A 23,298-nucleotide genomic window follows, 5' to 3' on the forward strand; every position below is an offset into this window, starting at 1 on the left:
AGGCAGGGGGTTCTGAAGCACTCCCAGGTGTGCTGGGTGTCCAGCCAGCTTTGGGAGTCCCTAGACTAGGGCCCACTAGGTCCACTAGGATGACAGGCTATGGATGGGGGTGAGGGAGCGACAGTGTGGCAGTGACAATGTGTCTGAGGCAGGCAAGGCCTCTGAGAGCAGCTGCCCAGGGAAGGAGCCCAGTGAGCCCTGTCACGGTGCCTCAGGCCCCACGGCCCACTGGGCTCCAGCACGCCCTGGCCAGTAACGGACCAGGGCTGCTTCGGACATGGGGCTGTATAAACGGCTTGTTGGCTTTAGGGGCTGGTTATGAGCACGTTTAGATCTAGCGATTAAAGCCCATTAAGAACATTCGTATGGAATCTGTTAAAGAGAAAGGAAGCTTTTCGGTTGCTACTGAAGCTGCTTATGCGGAAAGGGAGCACTTTCAGCCCGTGCTCCCACGGCATCTGTGCACAGCGCTGCCCGTACCGACACTGGCGTGAACAGGTTCCGGACTAAGGCGCTTAACGCTCATCTTGTAAGCGATTAGTGTGAAAGCTTTCCCAGCCCTGTGGGCTGAAGAGGTAGGTGCACTGCATAACTGGGGACTAAGCAGCTCAGAAAGGAGACCCTGACCTGCCTGGTTCTGCTGCCTCTAGGTGATGACTGTCTCATGTGTCTGTCACCACTCTTCCCAATTACATATGTGTATAAGAACACACATTTTTTTTCACCCTGAGTGGTTAAATTAGAAATCAGTATCAAAGAGCCTCAATTTTGTTTCAGGGATAATTATCTCAGTTAAGACACGTTCAGAACGGCAACTCCTAAGGTTAAAACAGAGGAATATACAATTGGCTGCCAAGATCCAACACCTTGAGTTCAACTGCTGTGAAAAGGTAAGAGACACATTTGAAGAAATGTCCTGTTCGCAGTTCCCTCCTTCAGCATGTGCTTCTCATGTTCCTGTGGTGCCCTCGGCCTGGAGCACCTGTCCCTTGAGTAAGTCTTCCTTGTCCTTTCAGCTTAGGCATCAAAGCTTGCCTACCTCCCCCAGAGCTCTGCCAGGGCCCCACCTCTGAGTGTGTCCTGTCAGTGCTGCTATCTGATTGTAGAATTCAGCCCGCTGCAGAGCCTGCTTCAAAGAGTATAACTTCCATTCATCTTTGTGTCCCCGTGCCTGGGGCTCACTGAATGATTGTCACATCCCTGGTAAGACTCAAAATAAATCCTCACGTTTGTCTGCTTTTGCAATAGGAACAAGAAATTGACAGACTTAATAAGCTGCTGAGACAGCATGGACTTCTTGGTGAGGTGAACTAGACATGGACCAACTCTACCCCAAAGAGAAGACTTTGCCTCACAGGCCTGTGCCGGGATGAGAGACAGCCACCTTTCCTGGGGTCATCTGGTGAGAGGTTTGGCTCGATGTCCTTGCTGCACTCCTGCCAGCTTGGATTGTGGGTAGACATAGCCTTTCGGAAGGTTCTATTTCTTCCTTGGTGCCATCCCATTCCCACCCTGCACTGTAACAAACGTATCAAGCTATACTTTCTCAGATTGAACACTTTACCTTTGCTTGAAAATGAGCAATGAAGCCGGACAATTACTAGTTGTATATAGAATTTAATCTCATCAAATGCAGTTTTCAAATTTCACGTGTATATCGAGGAACCAGCACATCCTTTCGTATGAGTATTCTGAAAGAAAAAGAAGCTACTTTAGCTACTAGCCCTTTCCAGAAAAGTCTTATTTCCAAGCTGTTCTAAACAGCTTCTCTTGTCCCAGTTTCCCCAGGGAGTGTGTTTCCCAGCTGTATCATGCAGCTTCTAGCAGGCGCCACCTAGTTCTGCCACCTGACAACATTTTTCTCAATTACTGTACAATTACTGTTTAAAATAAACTCTCTCCTTCCCTTGGGCCCTCCTACTGTATTCTTTCCTCTGTGGCATCCCTGCCACAGCCTGCCAGTTGGAGAGCTAGCTAGCTACAGTGCCTGGTACAGAAATGGCAATTAGACCCAAGACTGCACTGTAATTAACGTGATATTCGGGGGATGATCCCTCGTGAAGCTTTGTACTCTACTCACATGATTTGATGCTATTTTTGTACTGATTTCAACAGGACCTGAAAAGGAAAGAGAACCTGAACTAAAAACAATGAATATTTTAAAAATAACTCAAAGCCGGGGATGAATAAACTAGCTAGATCTTCCACGCCTATGCTACTTCAAGGTCTGTTCTCTTTACTATCTCCCCAAAGACAAGTTGGTTTCCGTATGTGATGTCTGTCTGGAGAGTATTAGGAAGGACCAAGACCAGATGTTTCCCCATTCTAAATTAAAACCAAACAGAATTAAATTTCCAAAAGGAAAAAGTCAGGAGGGAAGTGAGGGGCTGTATGGTGGTGTGGAGGCAACCTCAAGGGTCAGGACATGTATAATAAAATGCGATGTCTCTGAGGGACGTCTGGCCCCCCACACACACTCTTCTAAAGGTGAGGACCTTAGAGGTGGGGTGCAGGTTCCCTAAGTAACAACTTACGTCAAACAAAGGGGAAGAAGAAATCGAAGGGCAGCCTGGCGTTGATGGTCGGCAGGGCGCGGAAGCCTGCCTCTGCAGGTGCGGACACATCCACAAAGGTAACCGCAGTGGAAATAAGAATGATCTTCTCATCTCCCGCACTGGGCTGTAATAAAAAGTCAGAGATGCGAGCCCCACTGTCGAGTGTAGTAACAGGATAACAAAGACGAGACATTTTTCATCCTCCTCTTCACGCAACCACTGTCAGTTCGCGAATCTGAGAGGTAGCGGAGCACTAATCTGCAATTAGCTTGTATGAGAGGAACGGTTTGCCCCAGGTTGGCCTGATTAACACATCTGTATCAATCATAACTGAAATTTCATGAGCATTTTAAAGATCACATCTAAACCAGAATGCTAATGTGAACAGAACCACTGTCAGTGGAGCTGTTTTGTTCTCTACGTAAAAGAAAGAATGACTTTGTTAAATTGTTTTAAGAACCCAGACTGTTTAAATTAGAATCTTTTTCACAAAATAATAAATTTAACCTATCACACTTGAGTTTTGTCTGGATTTCTGTCTTAACCTGTACCTTTAAGCCAAAGTTGGGCCCACCTCGGGAAAGGAGGATGAAATCAGATTTGCAGTCATGTTGACCACTCTGGCCTGTGGGTTCAGTAAGGAGCCGTATTTAGTCCACTTCACTTCTATAACCAAAGCCACTGGCAGCTGGCAAGAATCCTGCAAAATAAAATGCCATTAATCAATTCAAATATTATACAACCTCAAGTCAAACTTAATCTGCAGTTCAGAGTTTTAATTATAAAATGTTTCACATATTACAAAATGTTCTAAACAAGAGAATGAATAGACTCTAGAAGTTCAGATAAAAACAGCTTAGAGAAAACACAGTTTAAAGTACTAAATGCTCTAAAAGTATTTTAACACCTAAAGCATAATTTTTCCATCCCCTCCTATGTCTAAAAAGGCCAGCATCACCTGGGATGGTGGCGTGAGGCCAGCACCCCACTGCGGAGCCTTCAGGGCCTTAACTGTTTACATCCATCTCAGACTTCGAGAGAGAGAACAGAATTATTAATACACAGAAATTAAACCTGATTGCATATCACATTAAAGTGCACTGAGGAAATCTGAGTGCTTTATTTTCACTTATCTAATTTCATCAGTTGACAATTAAGATACGATATTTGGGTATCCAGGCAGTGTATGCTGTCAAAAATATTAACTTCTCTTCATCTGCACTGAGAACCTTGGTGCCACAACTCAGCCACCCGACTCCCAGCTGGGTGCTGCAGGAGCTGGGTAGAGGGGGACTCCATGGTACTTACTATTTTACTTTCATGTATGTTTACCATTTATCCATAACAAAAAGTTTTTAAATACATCTTTTCAGGCCATGAAAAGCTTACAGGCCTGCTAAATTTGTTGCCTGCCAAAAAGGCACTGATGAATTCTTCAGTTTGCAACTGCCTTTTTAAAACCTTACAGGCTGAACAATCCTTGCAGATACCCTGTTGTTAGGAGATGCACCATGCAGCTGGTGTAAGCTGAGCTCAGCAGATGCTCTCACGCCTGCTTCTACCTGGGTTTCCTGTAGGGTTGGTACAGAACCCACTGCAGGCCCCGTGAGTGCCCTGGAGCAGCATAGACCCTGGCAATGCTCTGTGCACACTGCTGCTCTGCTCTCCTCCCTCCCTGTGCCTTCCCTTCTGAGGGGGAGTAATCACTGGATGTCTTCACTCATCACCAAGAAGCCAGAAGAAATTTGCCTGGTTCACTGGGGCGGCAAAGCTGAGCCAAGACTCTGCAGTAGAGCAGCAGGGACCGAGTGGTCCGGGGACTCGGTGGGGAGGGCAGGCTCGGAGCTCGTGAGCAAGTCCTCCGTCACTGTGCCATGCTATAAATATGCTGAGAGGATAATGAGAGGCCTGAAGAAACTGTGACAAGAAAGAGCCGGGCAATTAGAGAAGACGGAGAGCACGCCTCCAGTGATGGGACCAGCCCACACTCTGACTGCTAAGACAAAAGGAAAAGGTGGGCAGAGGAATCACATGTGACCAGGAACCTATTTGTAGGGTGTCAGCTTCCATTAAACTCCTTGGGAAGCTGTGAGAGCTCTCGCATGTGGGCTGCCTTCACAGACCAGGGAACAACAGATGGGCGAAGTCTCAGTCTTTGAGACAGGCCTCTCAATTGCCTATCGTATCACAAGATGCCTAGGGGGGGACCCAGGGAACACCAGCAATCACAGTAGTGATCGTAGGATGGCGGTCGGTAGCACCACACCAAGGGCCAGAAGAACGTTACCTCATTTATCGCCGTCAACCACCCCATGCAGTCGGTACCCATGACTTTCTTTCCCATTTCTCAGATGAGGAAACAGCCTGAAATGCATAGAATTGCTGGCCAAAGGCAACATAGCTATCAAGGGGCAAAATCAGTATTCAAAATTCAGGCCAATCTGATAATAAAGCCCAAGCTCCCACCCAGAGCCACCCCACCTCCTGAACAGGTGGCTTCCCCAGCTGCCTCTGTCCCCCCACCCGGAAGAGGGAGAGACTGCTAGTACGTAGCCTTCACCTCGTTCCCCTTACCTTCATGTTGTATGACTGGGTGATGAAATGGACGGGCACCCAGTCCAGCGCATCCTGGGCCCGGGAGTTTCCGAAAGGGGCCACGTGATCTGGGAAGCCCTGGCCCTTCAGCAGGGTCTCCACCTTCTGCGCCATGAGCCAGCACGGGAGAGCTTTGGTCAGTCTTTGGGAGGGAAAAAAGTCAACTGAACAAATATGTTGTTCATCCACCAGCAGTTTTTAAAGGCCACCATCCACATGCTTTTCCAGTTTCATTATTTTATCACTCTCCAAAATAGGGATTATTTGACAGAAGCTGAAGTGTCTGTAGTCCAGCCACGTTGGCCCACACTTGTAAGCCCAGCACTTTAGGAGCCGAGGCAGAAGGATTGCTTGAGGCCAGGAGTTCAAGACTAGCCTGAGCAACATAGTGAGACCCTGCCTCTACAAAAAGCAGACAAATTAGCCAGGTGTGGTGCTGCCTGCCCGCCTATAGTCCCAACTACTATAGAGGCTGAGACAGGAGGATCCCATGAACCCGAGTTTGAGGCTGCAGTCAGTTATGATGACGTCACTACACTCAAGCCTGGGTGACAGAGGAAGACCTGTCTCAGAAAAAAAATAAAAACAAACAATAAAGTGTCTCTAACTTTGTGAAATCTTGGCCAGGAGGATGAGTCCAAAACAATGTTTCCCAAACTGTATTCCACTGAAGCTCTCTGTACAAGAAGGGTTCCATGGCCAAAAAGGTGGGGAAACTTTGCACCTCCACGTCCTAATGTCCTTCCTAAAGCACATTTGCATATTAAAGGCTCTGAGAAGTCCCACAAAAAGGAATCATGGTTTTAACTTTAATTTAGTGTTTCCCAAACATACTGGACCACAGACCTACCCCTCTGACATCGTGTGGAAATGTATTCCATGGAACCTCCTTTGAGAAACGCTGGTCTAAAGGGATCAGCACTAACACTGTAAAGGGTGAATATGGATCGAATCAAAGTCATGTTGTAACCACCCTGGGGAGAAGTGGGAGGTGTGCACATGGGGGGAGAACGAAGGGCAAAGAGCCAAATCGTCATCTTCCATGGCGGGAACTCAATAAAAAATTCATAAAACCAACAAATCAAGAAGTAGCACTATATGCAAGTTACCTAAAGATCTGGGAGTAGATTTCAAAAAAACCAGCCACAAGAGTTGAAAGTGGCAGTGTCTGGGGTGGGGCAAATTAGGATAAGAACTGCTGTTTTTATAAGAAAACACGCAGAGCTACTTGACATTTTTGTGTTATGTGCATATTTGAAAATAAAAAGAGAAATTAAAAATCAGAGCACATTCAGGCTTCCTCCCACTGGTTTTGTTGTACTGTATATATTAGAATTCAGAAATATAGGAAGGACTTTCAGAGGAAATATTTTTGTTATTAACTCAAAGGTTATACAACCTTAAAAAGGAAACATAAAAAGCCTTGAGACTTTTCCACTGCCACATTTGATAAGAAAAATGATTGTAATAGTTTTGCTGTTCATTAATAATGATAATAAATTACATATAGCTTTTGTAAGTGCTCATCAGCTGATGCAGAGGTTTGATTAAAATGGGGATGAGTGGGAATGCTTTGTTTTCTGATCAACACAAACAAATTCAAATAGAAACAAGTTACTCTTACCTTAGTTTACAGCCAGATTGCATATTGTAACCAAATAATACTGGGGTCCGGATCCCCTCGATCACTAAGCAGTCTTGCTCAGTTGTGCTACGAAGAATAGTAAGCTGTCCGTATCTATTTGTGGTCTGAAAAATCCCAGATATTCACAGACAGTTAAGGGATAATCAACCAGTGCTGATTCTCAGGTAAGAAGATCGTGTCACTTGTGTGACATAAGTAAGACCCAAATACACCTTCTCTGGGCCTCAGAGATTTTGACATTTATTTCCCAGGAGAGGGCAAAAAATACTTATAACTATTTTCCTTGATTAGTAGATCCTCAGAAGAAAAACCCTAAGAAACTGGCCCTTCAAAATTAATTCTAAATTTTAAAAATCACTACATGTGTTTGGGAGTCTCTGTTTAAATGTGGAATTAAATACATGTAGATGTCAACTTTTCTGTCTTAGATTTTCATTTTAAAACACTGACATTTTCTTAGGACACGCTGCTTTGCCCCCTACAGCCAGCCTCCACTCAGCCCCACCACCTGCCTGAGCCGCCCAGAGGAAGCTCTGGTCAGGACTGGTCTCTCCTTCCCATAAGCAGGCCCTGGGACCCTCAGCGACAAGAAGTGTGGCCCATGCACATGGCCAGGGAAATCAACCTTCTCTACAGCACCAAAAAGGATATCCCTTCTGAGGCTGGACGCCAGCAGCTAATGGGAGCCCCACAACATAACCAGGGTTTCCACTGAGAGGAACTGGCTTTGTGTTTTGCTGAAAGACAATACAGAAATGCCCCCAAATGATTCTCATTTTAATAAGGAGACAGCAGGGAGAAAATGAAATGCTTTCCATAATAAAATCTGGAATTACCAACCAACAGAAGAATTTCTCCCCCTACTCGTAACTATAAATATATCTGCTGAGTGTAGGAGTACATCATACTGTAAAAGAACAAGCTGCTATGGAAGGGAATCTTATTCTCAAATGGAAAAGGATATACGGACTTTGCCTGGTTTTATTACAAACTCCACATGCTACACACAAGCCCTTTGTTCACTAGAAACTGTTAGATGTGATAAGACTTCCAAATTGAGTTTTCTTCACTAAGAAGTTATTAACTTGGCAATTAAATACTTACTTTACACATATTTGATCAAACTTACCTGAATAAAATGAATTGCAAACTTTTGCTGCAGTGGAACCACTGCCCTGCTAACTGTCCCCAGAAGGAAAGAGAGATCAGCTTTTGTAACTTCACCTGCATCTGTATACGTGAGGCTGTACTTTACCTAAAAACAAAATGATACTCCAAATATACCTGTTTCCATTACATTTTGGTAGCTTTATTAACGACTCAAATAAAATATACACAGGCAGCAAACCTCTTCCCACTTCTCCATTTACTGAAGCTTTTCTCTGCTGTCCGGTCAGGTCACGAGAGGTATTCCCTAAACATCACCCCCAACAGAGAGGGTCATCACAGCCTCTCTGTGCCCAATACCTAAGTTCCAAATCTGCTGGTTCAGGCAGAATGTAATTAGCCTATCTAACAAAAACAACAGCAAGAACAACAAATTTTTTTTTTAGAGACAGGTTCTCACTCTGTCGCCCAGGCTGGAGTGCAGTGGGGTCATCGAAGCTCACTGCAGCCTTGAACTCCTGGGCTCAAGTGATCCTTCTACCTCAGCCTCCCAAGTAGCTAGGACTACAGGCATGCGCCACCATGTCTGGCTATTTTTATTATTATTGTTATTATTTTGTAGAGACAGGGTCTCACTATGTTGCCCAGGCTGGTCTTGAACTCCTGGCCTAGAATGATCCTCCCACCTGAGCATCCCAAAGTGCTGGGATGACAGGCGTGAGCCACTGCGCCTGGCCTGTTTCAGCAAAATTCTGATGTACTCTTGCAAGTCACTAGGTTTGTGGAGACAAGTAAAGAAGCGTCCTGTGATGAGACAGACTAAAGGCAAGCAGGATGCCAGGCCAAGCAAAGCGACCACAGGATGGACCACAGCCCCTTTCGGAGGGTGTCCAGTTACCCTGCAGGACATGCAGCTCGGGTTTGCCACAAACAAACTGTCAAAGCCAAACTGGACACCTACCTCAAGAACGACATTACTGCAAAGTGTAACAGGCCCAGCGTTGATGAGTGCCAGCTGCAATATGGTAGTGTTTTCCAGTCGGGTGAGCGTTTTATTTAGAGATTGAATGATGATGGACTTAACAGTGATAGGGACCTACGGAGTGAAGGTGACCTGGATTATTGAAGTTACTCTACAGAGGTCAATGGGTTAAAATAACAAAAAACTTGAAACAAACCTCCACTGATATACTGCCAAGTGGGGGGAAGCATGCTGCAAAACAATGTGCATACTATGATTCCACACTTGCAAACATATATTTATATGTAAAAACATATATACATTCACAAAGAAAACACATTGAGAAGGATAAAACCAAAAATCTTAAAAGCAGGCACCTCTGAAAAAATACGTTCACACAAAAACTTGTACAGGAATGTTCATAGCAGCACTATTCATAATAGCTAACAACTGAAAACAACCTAAATTTCCATCAACTTATGAAGAGAGAAATACAATGTGGTATATCCATTCAAAAGAATATTATTTATCCATAGAAATGAAGTGCTGATACATGCTACCATATAAACCTTGAAAACATGTTGAGTAAAAAAAGCCAGACACAAAAGGATGCACATATTACATAATTCCATTTATACAAAATGTCCAAATAGGAAAATCCATAGAGACAAAAGTAGATCAGTGGTTGCCAGGGGCTGGGGAAGAGAGTTGGAGAAGAATGAAGTGTGACTGCTAACACGGGTTTCTTTTTGGGGTGATGAAAATGTTTAGAAATTACATAGTAATAGTTGCTCAACCTTGTGACTGTACTAAAAACCACTGAATTATACACTTTAAAATGGTGAGCTTTATGGAATGTGGATTATATTTTAAACACACACAAACTCCACCACACCATCAAATGCATATATATACACACACACCTCACTTTCAAAACTCAACTCCTACTAATATACACACTCAATACACACGTGCACATTCCACACAGAGTCCCAGATACACAGCCTTAAACCCCCACAACCTCCCTAAATGTACACACCTGACCCAATTTATATACAACTTGTACAAACAACCTTACACACACACAAAGTGGTTGCCTCTGGGTGGTGGGATTATGGACAAGAGAAAACACACAGACAAGCCTTTTAAGTAGGATCAGGAAGCCCTGGTTATCCCAATGCTATGTAAAGGACATTTTTCATCTATGGCCATCGTCAGCAAAGTGACTAAGCAGTAAGCAATCCTCTAAACATAGCCGGACCTCTTTGTACTATAGGACAAATCTACCATTTGCTCTAAATTTCAATTCTTGGACACCACTGTCTAGGAAGGAATCTAATGTATCCAGCTGTTTATATTGCTTTGAACTTTTGCCCTCAATCATGTACCATGCTGTTTACAATTTAAAATTACTAAGTATGTAAGCTGTCACTTTGGAGATAAACAAGCAGTCTTTGTCTGCTCCCATGACCAAGAAGACCTACAGCTATCCTTATAAGTCAAATACCTCTCACAGAAGAATGTGACATGATTCAGTGACAAAGACAAGCTGTCATGTGATAAGAGAGACAGAAGGCAAAACCAGTCACAGCAAGGCACTCTGTGTAACAAGATACACTAATGAGTTTAAAGGTCATGTAGAGGCTGGGTACGGTGGCTCACACCTGTAATCCCAGCACTTTGGGAGGCTGAGGCAGAAAAATTGCTTCAGGAGACCAGCCTGGGCAACACAGTGAGGCCCTGTCTCTACAAAATATTAAAAATTAGCCTGGTGTGGTGGTGTGTGCCTATGGTCTCAACTACTCAGGAGGCTGAAGCAGGAGGATCACTTGAGCTCAGGAGTTCAAGGCTGCACTGAGCTATGATCATGCCACTGTACTCCAACCTGGGCAACAGAGTGAGACCCTGTCTCTAAAAAGAGTTATATAGGGGGTTCCAGGCAGAGATTTAATTAGCCCTTCTTTAAGTCATCCAAAGACAACCCTGGATATCTTTTTTTTTTTATTTTTTGAGACAGAGTCTCGTTCTCTTGCCTGGGCTAGAGTGCCATAGCGTCAGCCTAGCTCACAGCAACCTCAAACTCCTGGGTTCAAGCGATCCTTCTGCCTCAGGCTCTCGAGTAGCTGAGACTACAGGCATGTGCCACCATGACCGGCTATTTTTTTTTTCTATATATGTATTTAGCTGTCCAGATCATTTCTTTCTATTTTTAGTAGAGACGGGGTCTCGCGCTTGCTCAGGCTGGTCTCGAACTCCTGACCTCGAGCGATCCTCCCGCCTCGGCCTCCAAGAGTGCTAGGATTACAGGCATGAGCCACTGCTCCTGGCCCCTGGATATCTTAATCTGAGCATACTGATCCCTGATGTCAACAGTAACACACAGGGTTCCAAGAAAGCGAACACCCTTCCATTCCAGCCTCTGATGGAGCCGCTCCCATAGTGTGCGGGTGTTGCTGGCAAAAACTGAAGGGTCCAGTTTAAATAAGCTTTAGAAGGACTGAGGCAAGGACTTGGCAAGATATGTCCCAGTCCCAACATTTCACTGGAACAGTCACAAGAATAAAACAGTAGGACTCTTCTGATGTCCTCAACGTTCTCCTTAACCATATCCCATCCCCGCACCACCTACTGCTAAGAACCACAGCATCACTTTACAATGGAACTCAGGCTCTGCTTAAACCTTCACTGACGGCTCAACAGGTACTGACAATGATTTCAGGCCATCACAACAGGCTTCACTTAACAGGGAGACGGGATCCAATGTCTATATTCCTGATCCTCTAACAGACCTTAAAATTTTCTTGTTTAAAAATATTTAAACAAATCCCTATTATTAGTTTATTTGCTTGTCCTTTAGAGCACAAGCTTTGGTGTCACAGACCTGAGATGGAAGTCCCAGTCTGCCACATCCTGTATGGCCGCAGGATGCAAAGACGGAATGTGTGTGAAGCCTGTAATATGGGGCCTGCCACTGAGTAGAGCAAATCCAATGTCATGGTGAAGTGTAAGGTCTCTGGGAACAGACTGCCTGGATTCCTGCCCCAGCTCTGCCACTTCCCAGCTGCACAGCTATGGGTGAGCTAATTCATCTCTCTGTAACTCATCTGCCATAGAGTGACAACAGGACCTACCTCCTAGGACTGTCAAGAGGATTCAAGGACTTCAGATGTGTACAGCACTTAGAACGGGGCCTGGAACCCACTCTGTGCCTTCTAGTAACATCCATCATTCCTCATAGTAAGTCTTCCCAACCTGACTGGACCTACCTCCTACTCATTCATCACTTAACACATAACCCATTGAGTGCCCAATACATACTGGCTACTGCCCTAGAACTAAGGCTGTATCATGAACAAGGGAGATTGGGTTGCTGCCCCCACAGGTGGTTCAAGTTTTCAATGGCAGAATCAAGCACTCTCTAGTAGTTGGAGGGATCTGAGAGCTAGCGCATTATGTGACTTTCAAACTGACTTCCTGGGAGCCCTACGGTTCCTCAGAAGGAACAAAGGGTGGGTGAGGGGGGAGGCTGGGCAGGTGGAGGGCTTCAGGCCCCACCCTGCTCCAACCAGCACAGCTCCAGATTCAATCCATGTTACACACCAGGGAGGTTCTGCTTGAGTCTGCATTTGAAAAAAGGGCTCTATAACTGAACAAGTTTGAAAACACCTTCGTAGATGAGGGAATCCAGCCCACACACACTGGTGTGAAATCCAAAATCACATGGCTATTTCTTTCTAAACTCCCTCAAACATATGTTTGTGCCCAGAGACTTAATGAAGCTGATTACGGTCAGTGTGTCACTGTCCCGAGTGCTTCCTGTGTGCATCCTCCCACTCAGCCTTGCATCGAGCCTCTGCACAGACACTCACCATCCACGCAACAAAGGGGGACTGAGGGGTAAGTCAGACAAGAACACTACGGCAAAGCTGAGTTTTGGACCTGTGCTGACCAGCTCCTTAGGCTTTGGGAGACTATGACAAAGCCATCACCTCAGACTTCCTTGGGGACTGTATTCACAGGCAGGCCTGGGGCACAGACTCTGGAACAGCGAGTAGAGGATTCACGTTCTTTCTCTCTGCCATATCCACAGAGGTCTTGGCCTCCTGCCCACAGCTCAAAAGAACCCCCGGGCTGGGGGTGATAAGGTTTGAATAGAATCTACCCTCAAATCAAGCCCTGAAGGCACGCTCTGAGAGTGCACACCTCCTACACATGTGTGTACACTCACTGAGCAAAATGTTTTTTTTTTTTGAGACAGAGTGTCACTTTGTTGCCCGGGCTAGAGTGAGTGCCGTGGCATCAGCCTAGCTCACAGCAACCTCAAACTCCTGGGCTTAAGCGATCCTACTGCCTCAGCCTCCCTAGTAGCTGGGACTACAGGCATGAGCCACCATGCCCGGCTAATTTTTTTTGTATATATATTTTTTAGTTGGCCAGATAATTTCTTTCTATTTTTAGTAGAGACGGGGTCTCACTCTTGCTCAGGCTGGTCTCGAACTCCTGACCTCGAGCGATCCACCCGCCTCGGCCTCCCAGAGCTAGGATTACAGGCGTGAGCCACCGCGCCCGGCCTGAGCAAAATGTTTACAGCTTCTACTCTGCACAGACAGCATCCTGGGAGCTGGCCAACTTTCCTGACAAGAGACCAAAAAGAGAGCAAGGGACACCCTGAATGTCCAGGAGTCAATCACACCCTTTACCAGTCAAGACAGCTGTGTCACTTAAACACGGAAGTGTGGAACCGTAAGTGAGGGAGCTGGAAATCCTGAAGTGTGATTCTGAAGGGGCACGTGCTAAGGACTTTCCCTACTTCACATATGCTTGCTTTTTGACAGATGGATTTGTTGTTGGCAACGAGGTACTCTTCTAATTATACCTATGTTCATTTTAAAGGGCTCAGAAACAAGTCAATGTATTATAAGCTATCTTACCTTCCATTAAGAAATACTCTTACCTTTGTTCTTGAATTAGGCACCTAGACAAAAAGAAACCATAAAAAATTGTGTTAAGTACCACAAAGAGAAGTATTTTCTTTGCTTTTTCAGACCTTGGGTTAAAGAGCATATTTATCTCACCAAAGATTTCACAAAGCAGAAAACAGAATTTCCTTGATCAAGACTTCCCATCTACCAGCCTGAGCAAAAGTGAGACCCCGTCTCTAGTAAAAATAGAAAGAAATTAGCCAAACAACTAAAAATAGAAAAAATTAGCCTGGCCTGGTGGCGCATGCCTGTAGTCCCAGCGGCTCAGGAGGCTGAGGCAGGATTGCTTGAGCCCAGGAGTTTGAGGTTGCTGTGAGCTAGGCCGATGCCACAGCACTCTAGCGCAGGCAAGAGAGTGAGACAAAAAAAGAAAGAAAAAAAATGAAGAAAAAAATGACTTCCCATCTACACATTTATGTTGTAATCAAAAAGGTAACGTTGCTTTTTCTGTCTATATTCATTTCCTTCAGACTGAAGCTCAACAAGCAGTCTCAGGGTCATTACTTCCTATTTCCAAGTGGCCAACACTGCCATAAGCATTGTGGGGAAGGCACAGGTCCTGCCCTTTTGGTCACTCTCACTATGCCTGTCCTCACTGGAAGGTGACCATCGCTTGCCCAAACATTTCCACAGCCTCCTAACTGGTCTTCCTGCCACTAGCCCAAGCCCCCTCTATGCCAAGCTCCGGCCTCCCCCATACAGCTGGCATTCTCTTCCTGAAGGTTCCGCCTCCCTTCGTGCCCTGTCCCGCATCTCTCCCAACCTCATCACAAGACGCCCTATTAAGCCCCTGAGAGCTTTGCGGAGGGGAAAAAATAGACATGTTTGGGAGTCTTGTACCAAAAGAGAACTGCACCTGGATGCCCAAGGAAATACTTTCGGAGCTACATCCAGGACTACTTCACGACAACTGGGAGAAGTCAAACTAACTGAAGAATTCACAGGCCTAGACGGCTGACTTACAAGAACAGGGAGAGGGAAGGGGAGGGGAGAGGAGAAGGTTAAAAACTTGATTCTAAAAGCTGAAGCTCAGATGAATAATGGTGCCATGGACCTCCCTATCCCTGAACCCCCCAAAAAAGGAAATGGGGGGGTTTGAAAATAATCATGTGGTTTTTAATCACTGAAAAACGTCTTCTCCCCTTGTGACCGTTCACCTCACTTGTTTATTCAGTTCAGGCTCCAGTCACTGCCACCAGCGAGAAGGGGCCCCTTCACCTCTGCCCTCGTTTCCTGGCCTTTCCTCCCTGCTCTTTCATATGCCAGAGAGTGGATTCTCTTTTCTTTTCTGAGCTGTTTCTAAGAGAGAGCTTTCTGGTGCTAATATGATTATTTCTGTCAGACATTTCTAAAGTTTTTAGTTATTAGTAAAGATTTCATTTTATTTCAGGAGACAGATATTATTGGTTACCATCAAAATGAACAAAAGAAGGAAAAAAATGAATGAAAGCAAAATATGAGCTAACTGTATGAAAATAAAAATTTTTTAAAGGATTATTTCAATAATCATTGATACCAAAGTATTGGAGAAATTTCAATTTGAGAGTTAATCATGTACTGAAATTATTCTATACTTGTCACATATTAAAACAAAGAACAGAAAACATACCTAATGAATCAGTTCCACTTCAAAATAATTCTTACCCTCAAAATTTCAGGGCCGCTGTAATAAGCCATGCTAAGGGCTTCAATTTTTTCACACTCTTCTAAATTTATTTCTCTGGTGCACTTAACAGCCTGGTTCACTAGAAATGCTGGAAATCATAACATTCCCAAGGGAAAAAAATACAAGAGAAGAAATTTTCCAACTGTCCAATGGCAACTAAAAAATCGTAACCTAGGTAAAACTGCAAAGTGAGTTACCACACAAATATGCAATATATTTAAAATATGGGCTTAAATTATTTTTCAAATAGGTATTCAAGATTCATGAGATTCAAACTTCAGAAGGCACAGAGAGCAAACAAAGTCTCCCTCCAATGCCTGTCTTGGCCCCCAGCTATCAACAGTCCCCTTCCCCCGAGGAAACCAAAATGAAGGGTGTTGTTTATCGTTCTGGAAATGTTCTATGCAAATAAAACCAAGTATGTATGCAAAATGATTTTTTATTATTTCTCCTTTGGAAACAAATACACACTATATATACTATTCTGCCCCTCGTTTTTTTCACTGAACAATATATCTTGAAGATCAGCCTGTCTCAGTACATGAAGGGCTTCCTCCTCCTCTCTTAGGGATAATTAGTATTCTATTAGAGATGCAGCATAATTATGCTGCAGTTTCCTATTAATGGACACTTAAGTTGTCTGTCTTAGGCCATCACTAACAATGCTGCAACCTATTATTTCATGTGAGCCAGAGCTTCTGCAGGATTAACTCCTAGAAGTAGAACAGCTGCGTGGAAGGCACATTCATTTGGAACTTTGATACATACTGCTAATCTGCACTTCACAGAGGTTGTAACAATTTACAGTCCCACCAGCTATGTAGGTGAGTGCCTATTTCCTCACAGCCTCAACTTTTTTGAGCTTTCCCAATCTGATAGGGGAAAATGGTATCTCAGTTTGATTTTAATTTATACTGTTCCTGGTGTGTGTAAGCTTAAGTGTCTTGTCAACAGAATACATTTTCCTGTCGTCCATTACTTTGATACATTTCTTCATAGTGAGGCTCACTTGCGGTGGGAGAGACATGCCTGCTGCTGTCCACTGCCCAGGGGGCCGTTCTGTGGGGTCTATGGTACTACTGAATGGAGCAGCAAGACCCGTGGGAGACAGGGGAGTACAAGGGAGCCCGGGCTGCAGGCCACCGGCATGGGTTCTGTCCTCATTCCACCACCGCCTGACTGGGCCTGAGCAAGAAACTGCACGCCACTCAGTTTCCCTCATCTGCAAAATGCAGACACTAACCTGACTGCAAAGGATCACTGTAAGTATTAAATGGAAAACACATGCAAGCACTTAACCCATACCCAGCACACAGTAAGTGCTTAATAAATGTTAGCTGTTGATAAGCTTTTAGCACTTTGCAACAACTGGAAGTGTTAAACAACATCTGTTTTCAGATAGTGAGTTCCCCATCACTCCAAGTGCTCAAGCACTGACTGCGTGTGGTAGAAAGATTCTGGTACTGGGTGGCAAATCAAACTATTAATGTAATATATAAATGTGAGGTCTCTTTCAACTTGCAAATTCTGTTTCTAGTTATGAAACCCGTTTAATTATAACTACTACAAAGGTAACCCAATAACAGCAAACTGTTTACAGAGAAAAAGAAGAACAGGTCATCTCTTACCTGCAGGGTTATCATCAGTGCACAGAGACGATATTAGGGGTGAAGGAAATCTCAGAAATGAATCTGAAGTCTGTAGACGAGCCCCATACTGCAAATGCAACCACCGACAGTCATTATGGTATTATCAAGGCATTCACTCAACACTTATTGGGCACCTACTACGTGCCAAGTAGCATTGGAGGCATCAGGGACACAGTGATCAGTAAAAAACAGATGTGATCCACGACCATGTGGCACTTACATCTAGCCGCCCCATCCTTTTTTAAAGGAAGTATGTTTCTGTGTGTGCATTTTACTGTATTTACAGGCTTTTTAATTACGGAATTCCTCTGGAAGGGTATACAAGAAGCTGACGTAAGGATTTGCCTCTGCAGACAGGAACTGGGTGGCTCTCATAGGAGTGAGAGAATTATTTTCCACTAGCATTAATTAATTAAAGAACAGATAATATATTAAAATAATAAAATCATAAAAATCAATTTTTATGACTCATTTTTATGAAAGAATGTCTTCTTTCCTCAAACTAAACCCCAGGAAATTCTTCCCCAATATTCAAAACCCACATTTGTAGCTATTAGGCATATAGCTAATTTTCTTGGATTTGAAAGTTTATCCAAAGTCAATGTGTTAGTGCCAACAAGGGTATGGGAAAGCAAGCCCTTTCATTCACTGGAGCTTGGAGCATAAATGACTGCAATCTTTCTGGATGGCAATCTGTTATCAGTATTTAAAATTTCCATTCATTTTGACCAAGGTAACCCATTTATAGAAACATATACTAAGGATTTAATCATACAAGCGTACGAAGATATATGTATACACAAGAATGTTCACTGTGGATTATTTATAATAGCAAAAACTAGAAACAAATGTCTATTAAGAGTCTCAGATACATACACAGCAAGGAATACTTTGTAAAATGTAGCACTAACCCTAGTTTTGACAAGTTACTTTCCTGTGCCTAAGGTAAATGGGAACAGTATGTCCCTCCTAGGGTGTGTGAGGTAATGTCTGACACATGGAAAATGCCAAATAAATGGTAATTTTTATATTGACATTGGAAGATACATAAGATTTATCACTGAAAAAGACATTTTCCAGAATAATGTGGATAACTATAAATCCTAATTCTATATAATATGTACATTTTAACAGATGTATTTAAATGTCAGGAAGAATACACACCAATCTTTTCACAGTGATTTGCAGTATGAATTTTAATGGAGACAAGAGGCCTTTCAATTTTTACTTCTATACCTCTGTACTTTTAACTTTTAGAACTAGTACATGTTGCTTTTATACTCTTCTTTTAAAAAGATGCTTCCAGGCTTGGTGCAGTGGCTCATGCCTGTAATCCTAGCACTTTGGGAGGCTGAGGTAGAAGGATAGCTTGAGCCCAGGAGTTTGAGACCAGCCTAGGCAAATTAGTGAGACCCTGTCTCTACAAAAAATGGAAAAATTGTGTGGATGTGGTGGCATGCACCTGTGGTCCCAGCTACTCGAGAGGCTGAGGCAGGAAGACTGCTTGACCCCAGGAGTTGAAGGCTGCAGTGAACTATGACAGTGCCACTGCACTTCAGCCTGGGTGACAGAGTAAGATCCTGCCTCAAAAAAAAAAAAAGAAAGAAAGAAAGGAAAAAAAGAAAAGCAGCTTCCAAAAAAGTTAAAGTTTATTCAAAATTCATATATGTCACACTTAAAGGTAGACTAATGAATAGATATAGAACAGCAGCACACATTTTCCAATGTCCATAAAACTAAATACAAGTTTGGGAAGAAGACCAGGCATCCAACCAATCCACTCCATGCTTCCTCCCTGCAGCATAACTCAAGCTTATTTTGCTGTGTCTTTTAAGGCTGAGAAGAACAAAGAATTCTGCAGAGAAAAATGCAAGCTTACCACAGAATAAACTATCTTCAATCCTATATTCAGAATTCAAATACTCAATTTTAATCTTCATGATCTTTGATTTGTAGGCATGAACAGTAAGTTTTTATTTTGAGACAGGGTCTTACTCTGTTGACTGGGCTAAAGTGCAATGGCATCATCGTAGCTCACTGCAACCTCAAACACCTGGGCTCAAGTGATCCTCCTGCCTGAGACTCCTGAGTAGCTGGGACTACAGGCACATGCCACCACACCTGGCTAATTTTTTTTATTTTTTGTAGAGTCAGAATCCCTCTGTGTTGCCCAGGCTGGTCTCAAACTCCTGACCTCAAGCAATCTTCCCACCTTGGCCTCCTAAAGTGAAAGGATTACAGGCATGAGCCATGGGCCCAGTCAACATTAAGTTTTTCAGTCTGTAATATCAATTCTATGTCTCAGGGAAGCCAATTTGGCTGGTAACATACTGAAAATTAACTTACAAGGACAGGATATTTACGACAGGAAGGGTAGACTCAATAAACGTTCTTGGCTCACCTCATATTTAGCAGTTGGTGGAGCATCCAATTTGGTTGGGAAGGAAACATCTGATTCAGCATTCAATGTAAAACCATCAGATGTTTTCATCAATTTATCAAAATTGTTTTCATCAGGCACTTCTGGGTTAATAAAGGATAATGCAGGTTTATCTGTTTTTAGAAAAAGTATTTTAAGTCAGCATAAAATATATATGACTTATATAATATTTTAGAATCAGCTTTTGGAAGCATTAAGGCTGATGTGGAAAAAATAAAGTGTCTTTTTCCATATTCACTTCTCCCAGCATTTCTTGAAGCTTGTTGAATAAACAGGATCCCTAGTCTCTGCCTGCTTCTCTAACAGTGGGGAAGGAATAGTTTCCTGCACCTGCAGGTAAACAGCCTGACAGAAGCCAATAATAATCAATATCTTTCTCCAGTCCATGAACTAATGAGTCTGCTCCATCAACCTGTAACGGGAAGCTCTCTCCGGATGGCTATGGGAATGAAAGAAGCCTATTTCTCCTCTCGCACAGCCACGTTCAAAACCCTGGAGAAAAATGTGTCCTGTACAAAAGGGAGAGGAGAAGAGAGCAGGCTGGTATGTACATGAGGCTCATGTCATGGCTGAGAATGTGATAGTCACTGGCCAGGCATCACTTCAGATTACAAATCGTGCAGAGCATTCACCTAAGTTTTCAATCACAAGGGAAGAAAACCAAAAGATATTAACATAAAGATATTCTGAAAAGATGTTTAATTAATAAAACCATAAATGTGTCACTAATCTTTGATATCTTGATGACATTTTACACTCACATGTCCGTTGGATCTACACACTTGAGCTAAATATTCAGATAAAAATAAGATCCTGTTTTCATGCAAATATTCTTAGTAAAAATAAAAGAGAAAAAGGAAATAGAAACCACAGGTAGTGTTCAAAGCAGAACCTGATTTTCAACCATTGAGCCTGGAGGAAATAAAGTAAAAAAAAAAATGCATATGTAGAAATCTAAATTCCTGTGTATGTCTACATATTACAAACACCTCTGAAATCAAATGTAAGGTTTCAAAAGACAACTACGCAGGCACAATTACTTTTAAAGAAAATGTGCATGCCCACAGGTCTATAAAGTTACCTGTGAAATAATCTCAGAAGATATACATTATACATATAGCCAAAACATAAAATAATTGCTTTAAATCTAACTGAGTGAGATTTTTTTCCATAAAATAACTTTAAAACAAAAATTTTCCAGAGTTTCACAAAATATATCAAGGTTGAATACTTACAGTTTGTATTATGAATGCAGAAAATAGATGGATTGATCCGGTCAACAAGTTTAAATATCCTTTGAGGTGGATCTGCTGTAAAATTCAATGAATAGATGGCTGCTTTTTGACTACAAAATTGGCTATCACCCCTGAAAATTAGAAAAAATAATAATACAAACTTATAAAGCATAAGCACACAATCTTAGCAAGATTATTTTAAAACTGTCAGGGGCTTGTATGAGGCTAGGTTAACAGCTACACAAGGATATTTATGAAAGCATAATGTTAGAATTGAATCCATTTTTATTTATTCAGTGTTAAAACATTTGGCATTTGGGCCAGGCACAGTGGCACATGACTGTAGTCCCAGCTATGGGGAGAGGCTAAGACAGGAGGATCACTTGAGCCCAGGAATTTGAGGCAACATTGTGAGACCCCCATCTTTAAAAAAAAAAAAAGCTTGACATTTGAAGCTTTTTCCTCTAACAGGAAAAAAAATTAAGTAGAATAACCTTTAAGGAAATCATGTCAAGTATGGAATGTAGATCAGGGTATAATTTTGATGTTGATGAACCTTATAAACTCCGATAATATCAATTACATAAAATTTTGCAGACCTTCAGATTATTTGTAAGTAGCCAAAATCCAAATTCCTTGTCTTTAGAATACATCTGTCTTCAAAAGATTGTGAGAATGAGAAAATATACTAAATGTCTTCATCATATACCAGCTTATTCATATACATCAATTTGTTTAACCAATCCTCTACTGTTGGTTTAGGTTGTTTCTAATCTTCCCCGATTACATATAATGCTATAATGGCATCCTTGTACATACATCTGTATGAATGTCTCCAGTTATTTCTTTAGGATATGTTCCCTGAAGTGGAATTGGTAAGTCAAAAGATAGGTACGTTATATAAGGCTTCTGAGACATACTGCCAGATTGCCCTCCAGAAAGGCACAATATACATCTTTAACAACACTGTAGTAAGACTGCCCATTTCCCTGTACTCTTGCCAAGATTGGCTATTATCAGTTTTGATTGGCCCTTAAACAGTGCATAGGAATAAAACAAAGGGAATGGGAGGCTATTCCAACTGCAAGAACAGCATTGGCCAAGGACGGGAATGAACTGATGGTCTTTGGAAATCTCTGAGTACCAAGGATGGGCTGGAGTGGAGGCTTCAAGATGGAGGTTAGTAGGAAATAGGTTCTGAAAGAAGTTGGGAATGCATCTGAATCCAGGCTAAGGAGTCCATAGGTAACCAGAGTTTCTCAAGGTTTCTTAGCAAGTAAATGATAAGAGGAAGCGTGAGCTTATACAGTGGAAGGGAGCAGGGATGGGCAAACAGGAGGGCTACAGTGAAGGAGACCTAGAATGGGACCCCTTACTCCCCTCCCGTCAGCCAGCTCCCTAATCTCATGCAGCGTATCGCTGTCAGCAGCAGATCTGGATACTTCTCTCTAGTTCCACCATCACAGCCTTCAGGGAGTGGAGGGTAACCATTAATCCTCATCTGCAATAGCTTCTTACTCGGTTCTCTGGCACCAGGCTTGGCCCTTGTGACCCATTGTGCAGGCTGCTGCAGAATTCCATAACACAGGAATGTGAGCCTCTCACTACCCTACCCCCTTGCAGACTTCAGGACAAAGTCCAAAGCCCTCAGCACACACACAAGGCCCCTTAGATGGACCCTGCTCTCCTCCCCACACTTCTCTTGCCCCACCCCTCTCTAGCCACAGTGAGTTACCCCTGCAGTTAAGCAATAGGTTATATCCCTTCCCTCCTCTCCCCTCCTCTGTACCAGGCCCCAGGACTCCGCTCCCTCAGCGTGGAATGCACTTCCCTGATTCCATGCTGGCCAACTTCCATTTGCCCTTCAGGACCCAGCTCAGCTCAGCTCATCTTTTCTGGAAAGCCTTCCCTCATGGAGCTGAGTTTGATACCACTCCTTTGAGTTCTCCCAGTGCTTGGTGCAGAAACTGCCATCCACTCATCTGTCTCCCCACTCAACGGTAAGCCTTTTGAAGGCAGGAGCATGTCTAACTCATCTTTATATCCTTGGTGTTGGCATATAGGAGGTGCTCAAGAAAGATGTGATCAGGAGTGAAAGACTGCTTAGACAAGAGAAGGCAAGGAAGCAGCAGGAGCTGGGAGCCTCCAGGTTTCTGGTCTGATGTTTGCCTGTGAGGCTGATGGTAGAGGAAGTCAAAAGGGGACACAAAATCAGTTAGGGGTGAGGGGAGAAATTTATTTATCCATTCAACTTGCTTTTAATGAGGGCCAACTATGTGCCAGGACCTGTGCTAGGCTCTGGTGGTACAGAACAGAGATCTTCTTTCGTTCGTGAAGCTTCTATCTAATGGAGAAAAGAGTCATCAGTCCAATAAGCTTACCAATGAATTTACAAGTTATTAGGTGATAGAATTAGTTGTTAGTTTAACAAATGAAGCAAACCTTTTATGAACTGGAACCTAC

The 23,298-nt window shown here is 43.2% G+C and overlaps 2 protein-coding genes across 3 annotated transcripts in view; one reads left to right on the forward strand and one right to left on the reverse strand.

Moving 5' to 3' along the window:
• HVCN1 (hydrogen voltage gated channel 1) overlaps positions 1–3,075 on the forward strand; it is a 27,087-nt gene extending 24,012 nt beyond the window's left edge. For both annotated transcript variants that reach the window (XM_045534836.1, XM_045534837.1), the window contains exons 6-7: positions 778–890; positions 1,249–3,075. In XM_045534836.1, the coding sequence (XP_045390792.1) occupies positions 778–890; positions 1,249–1,314 (179 nt within the window). In that variant the 3' untranslated portion in view covers positions 1,315–3,075. The remainder of the gene's footprint in view (positions 1–777; positions 891–1,248) is intronic.
• TCTN1 (tectonic family member 1) overlaps positions 1,598–23,298 on the reverse strand; it is a 27,146-nt gene continuing 5,445 nt past the window's right edge. Inside the window, exons 3-16 of the mRNA XM_045534834.1 lie at positions 20,836–20,966; positions 19,562–19,713; positions 17,140–17,227; positions 15,490–15,599; positions 13,818–13,838; positions 8,864–8,998; positions 7,925–8,050; positions 7,447–7,532; positions 6,775–6,915; positions 5,130–5,292; positions 3,130–3,255; positions 2,535–2,679; positions 2,081–2,118; positions 1,598–1,691 (exon numbers count right to left, since the gene is read on the reverse strand). Of these exons, the coding sequence (XP_045390790.1) occupies positions 2,536–2,679; positions 3,130–3,255; positions 5,130–5,292; positions 6,775–6,915; positions 7,447–7,532; positions 7,925–8,050; positions 8,864–8,998; positions 13,818–13,838; positions 15,490–15,599; positions 17,140–17,227; positions 19,562–19,713; positions 20,836–20,966 (1,423 nt within the window). The 3' untranslated portion in view covers positions 1,598–1,691; positions 2,081–2,118; position 2,535. The remainder of the gene's footprint in view (positions 1,692–2,080; positions 2,119–2,534; positions 2,680–3,129; positions 3,256–5,129; positions 5,293–6,774; positions 6,916–7,446; positions 7,533–7,924; positions 8,051–8,863; positions 8,999–13,817; positions 13,839–15,489; positions 15,600–17,139; positions 17,228–19,561; positions 19,714–20,835; positions 20,967–23,298) is intronic.

Source organism: Lemur catta, chromosome 21 (assembly GCF_020740605.2).
Source record: "Lemur catta isolate mLemCat1 chromosome 21, mLemCat1.pri, whole genome shotgun sequence".
In the NCBI taxonomy this organism is placed as follows: domain Eukaryota; kingdom Metazoa; phylum Chordata; class Mammalia; order Primates; family Lemuridae; genus Lemur; species Lemur catta.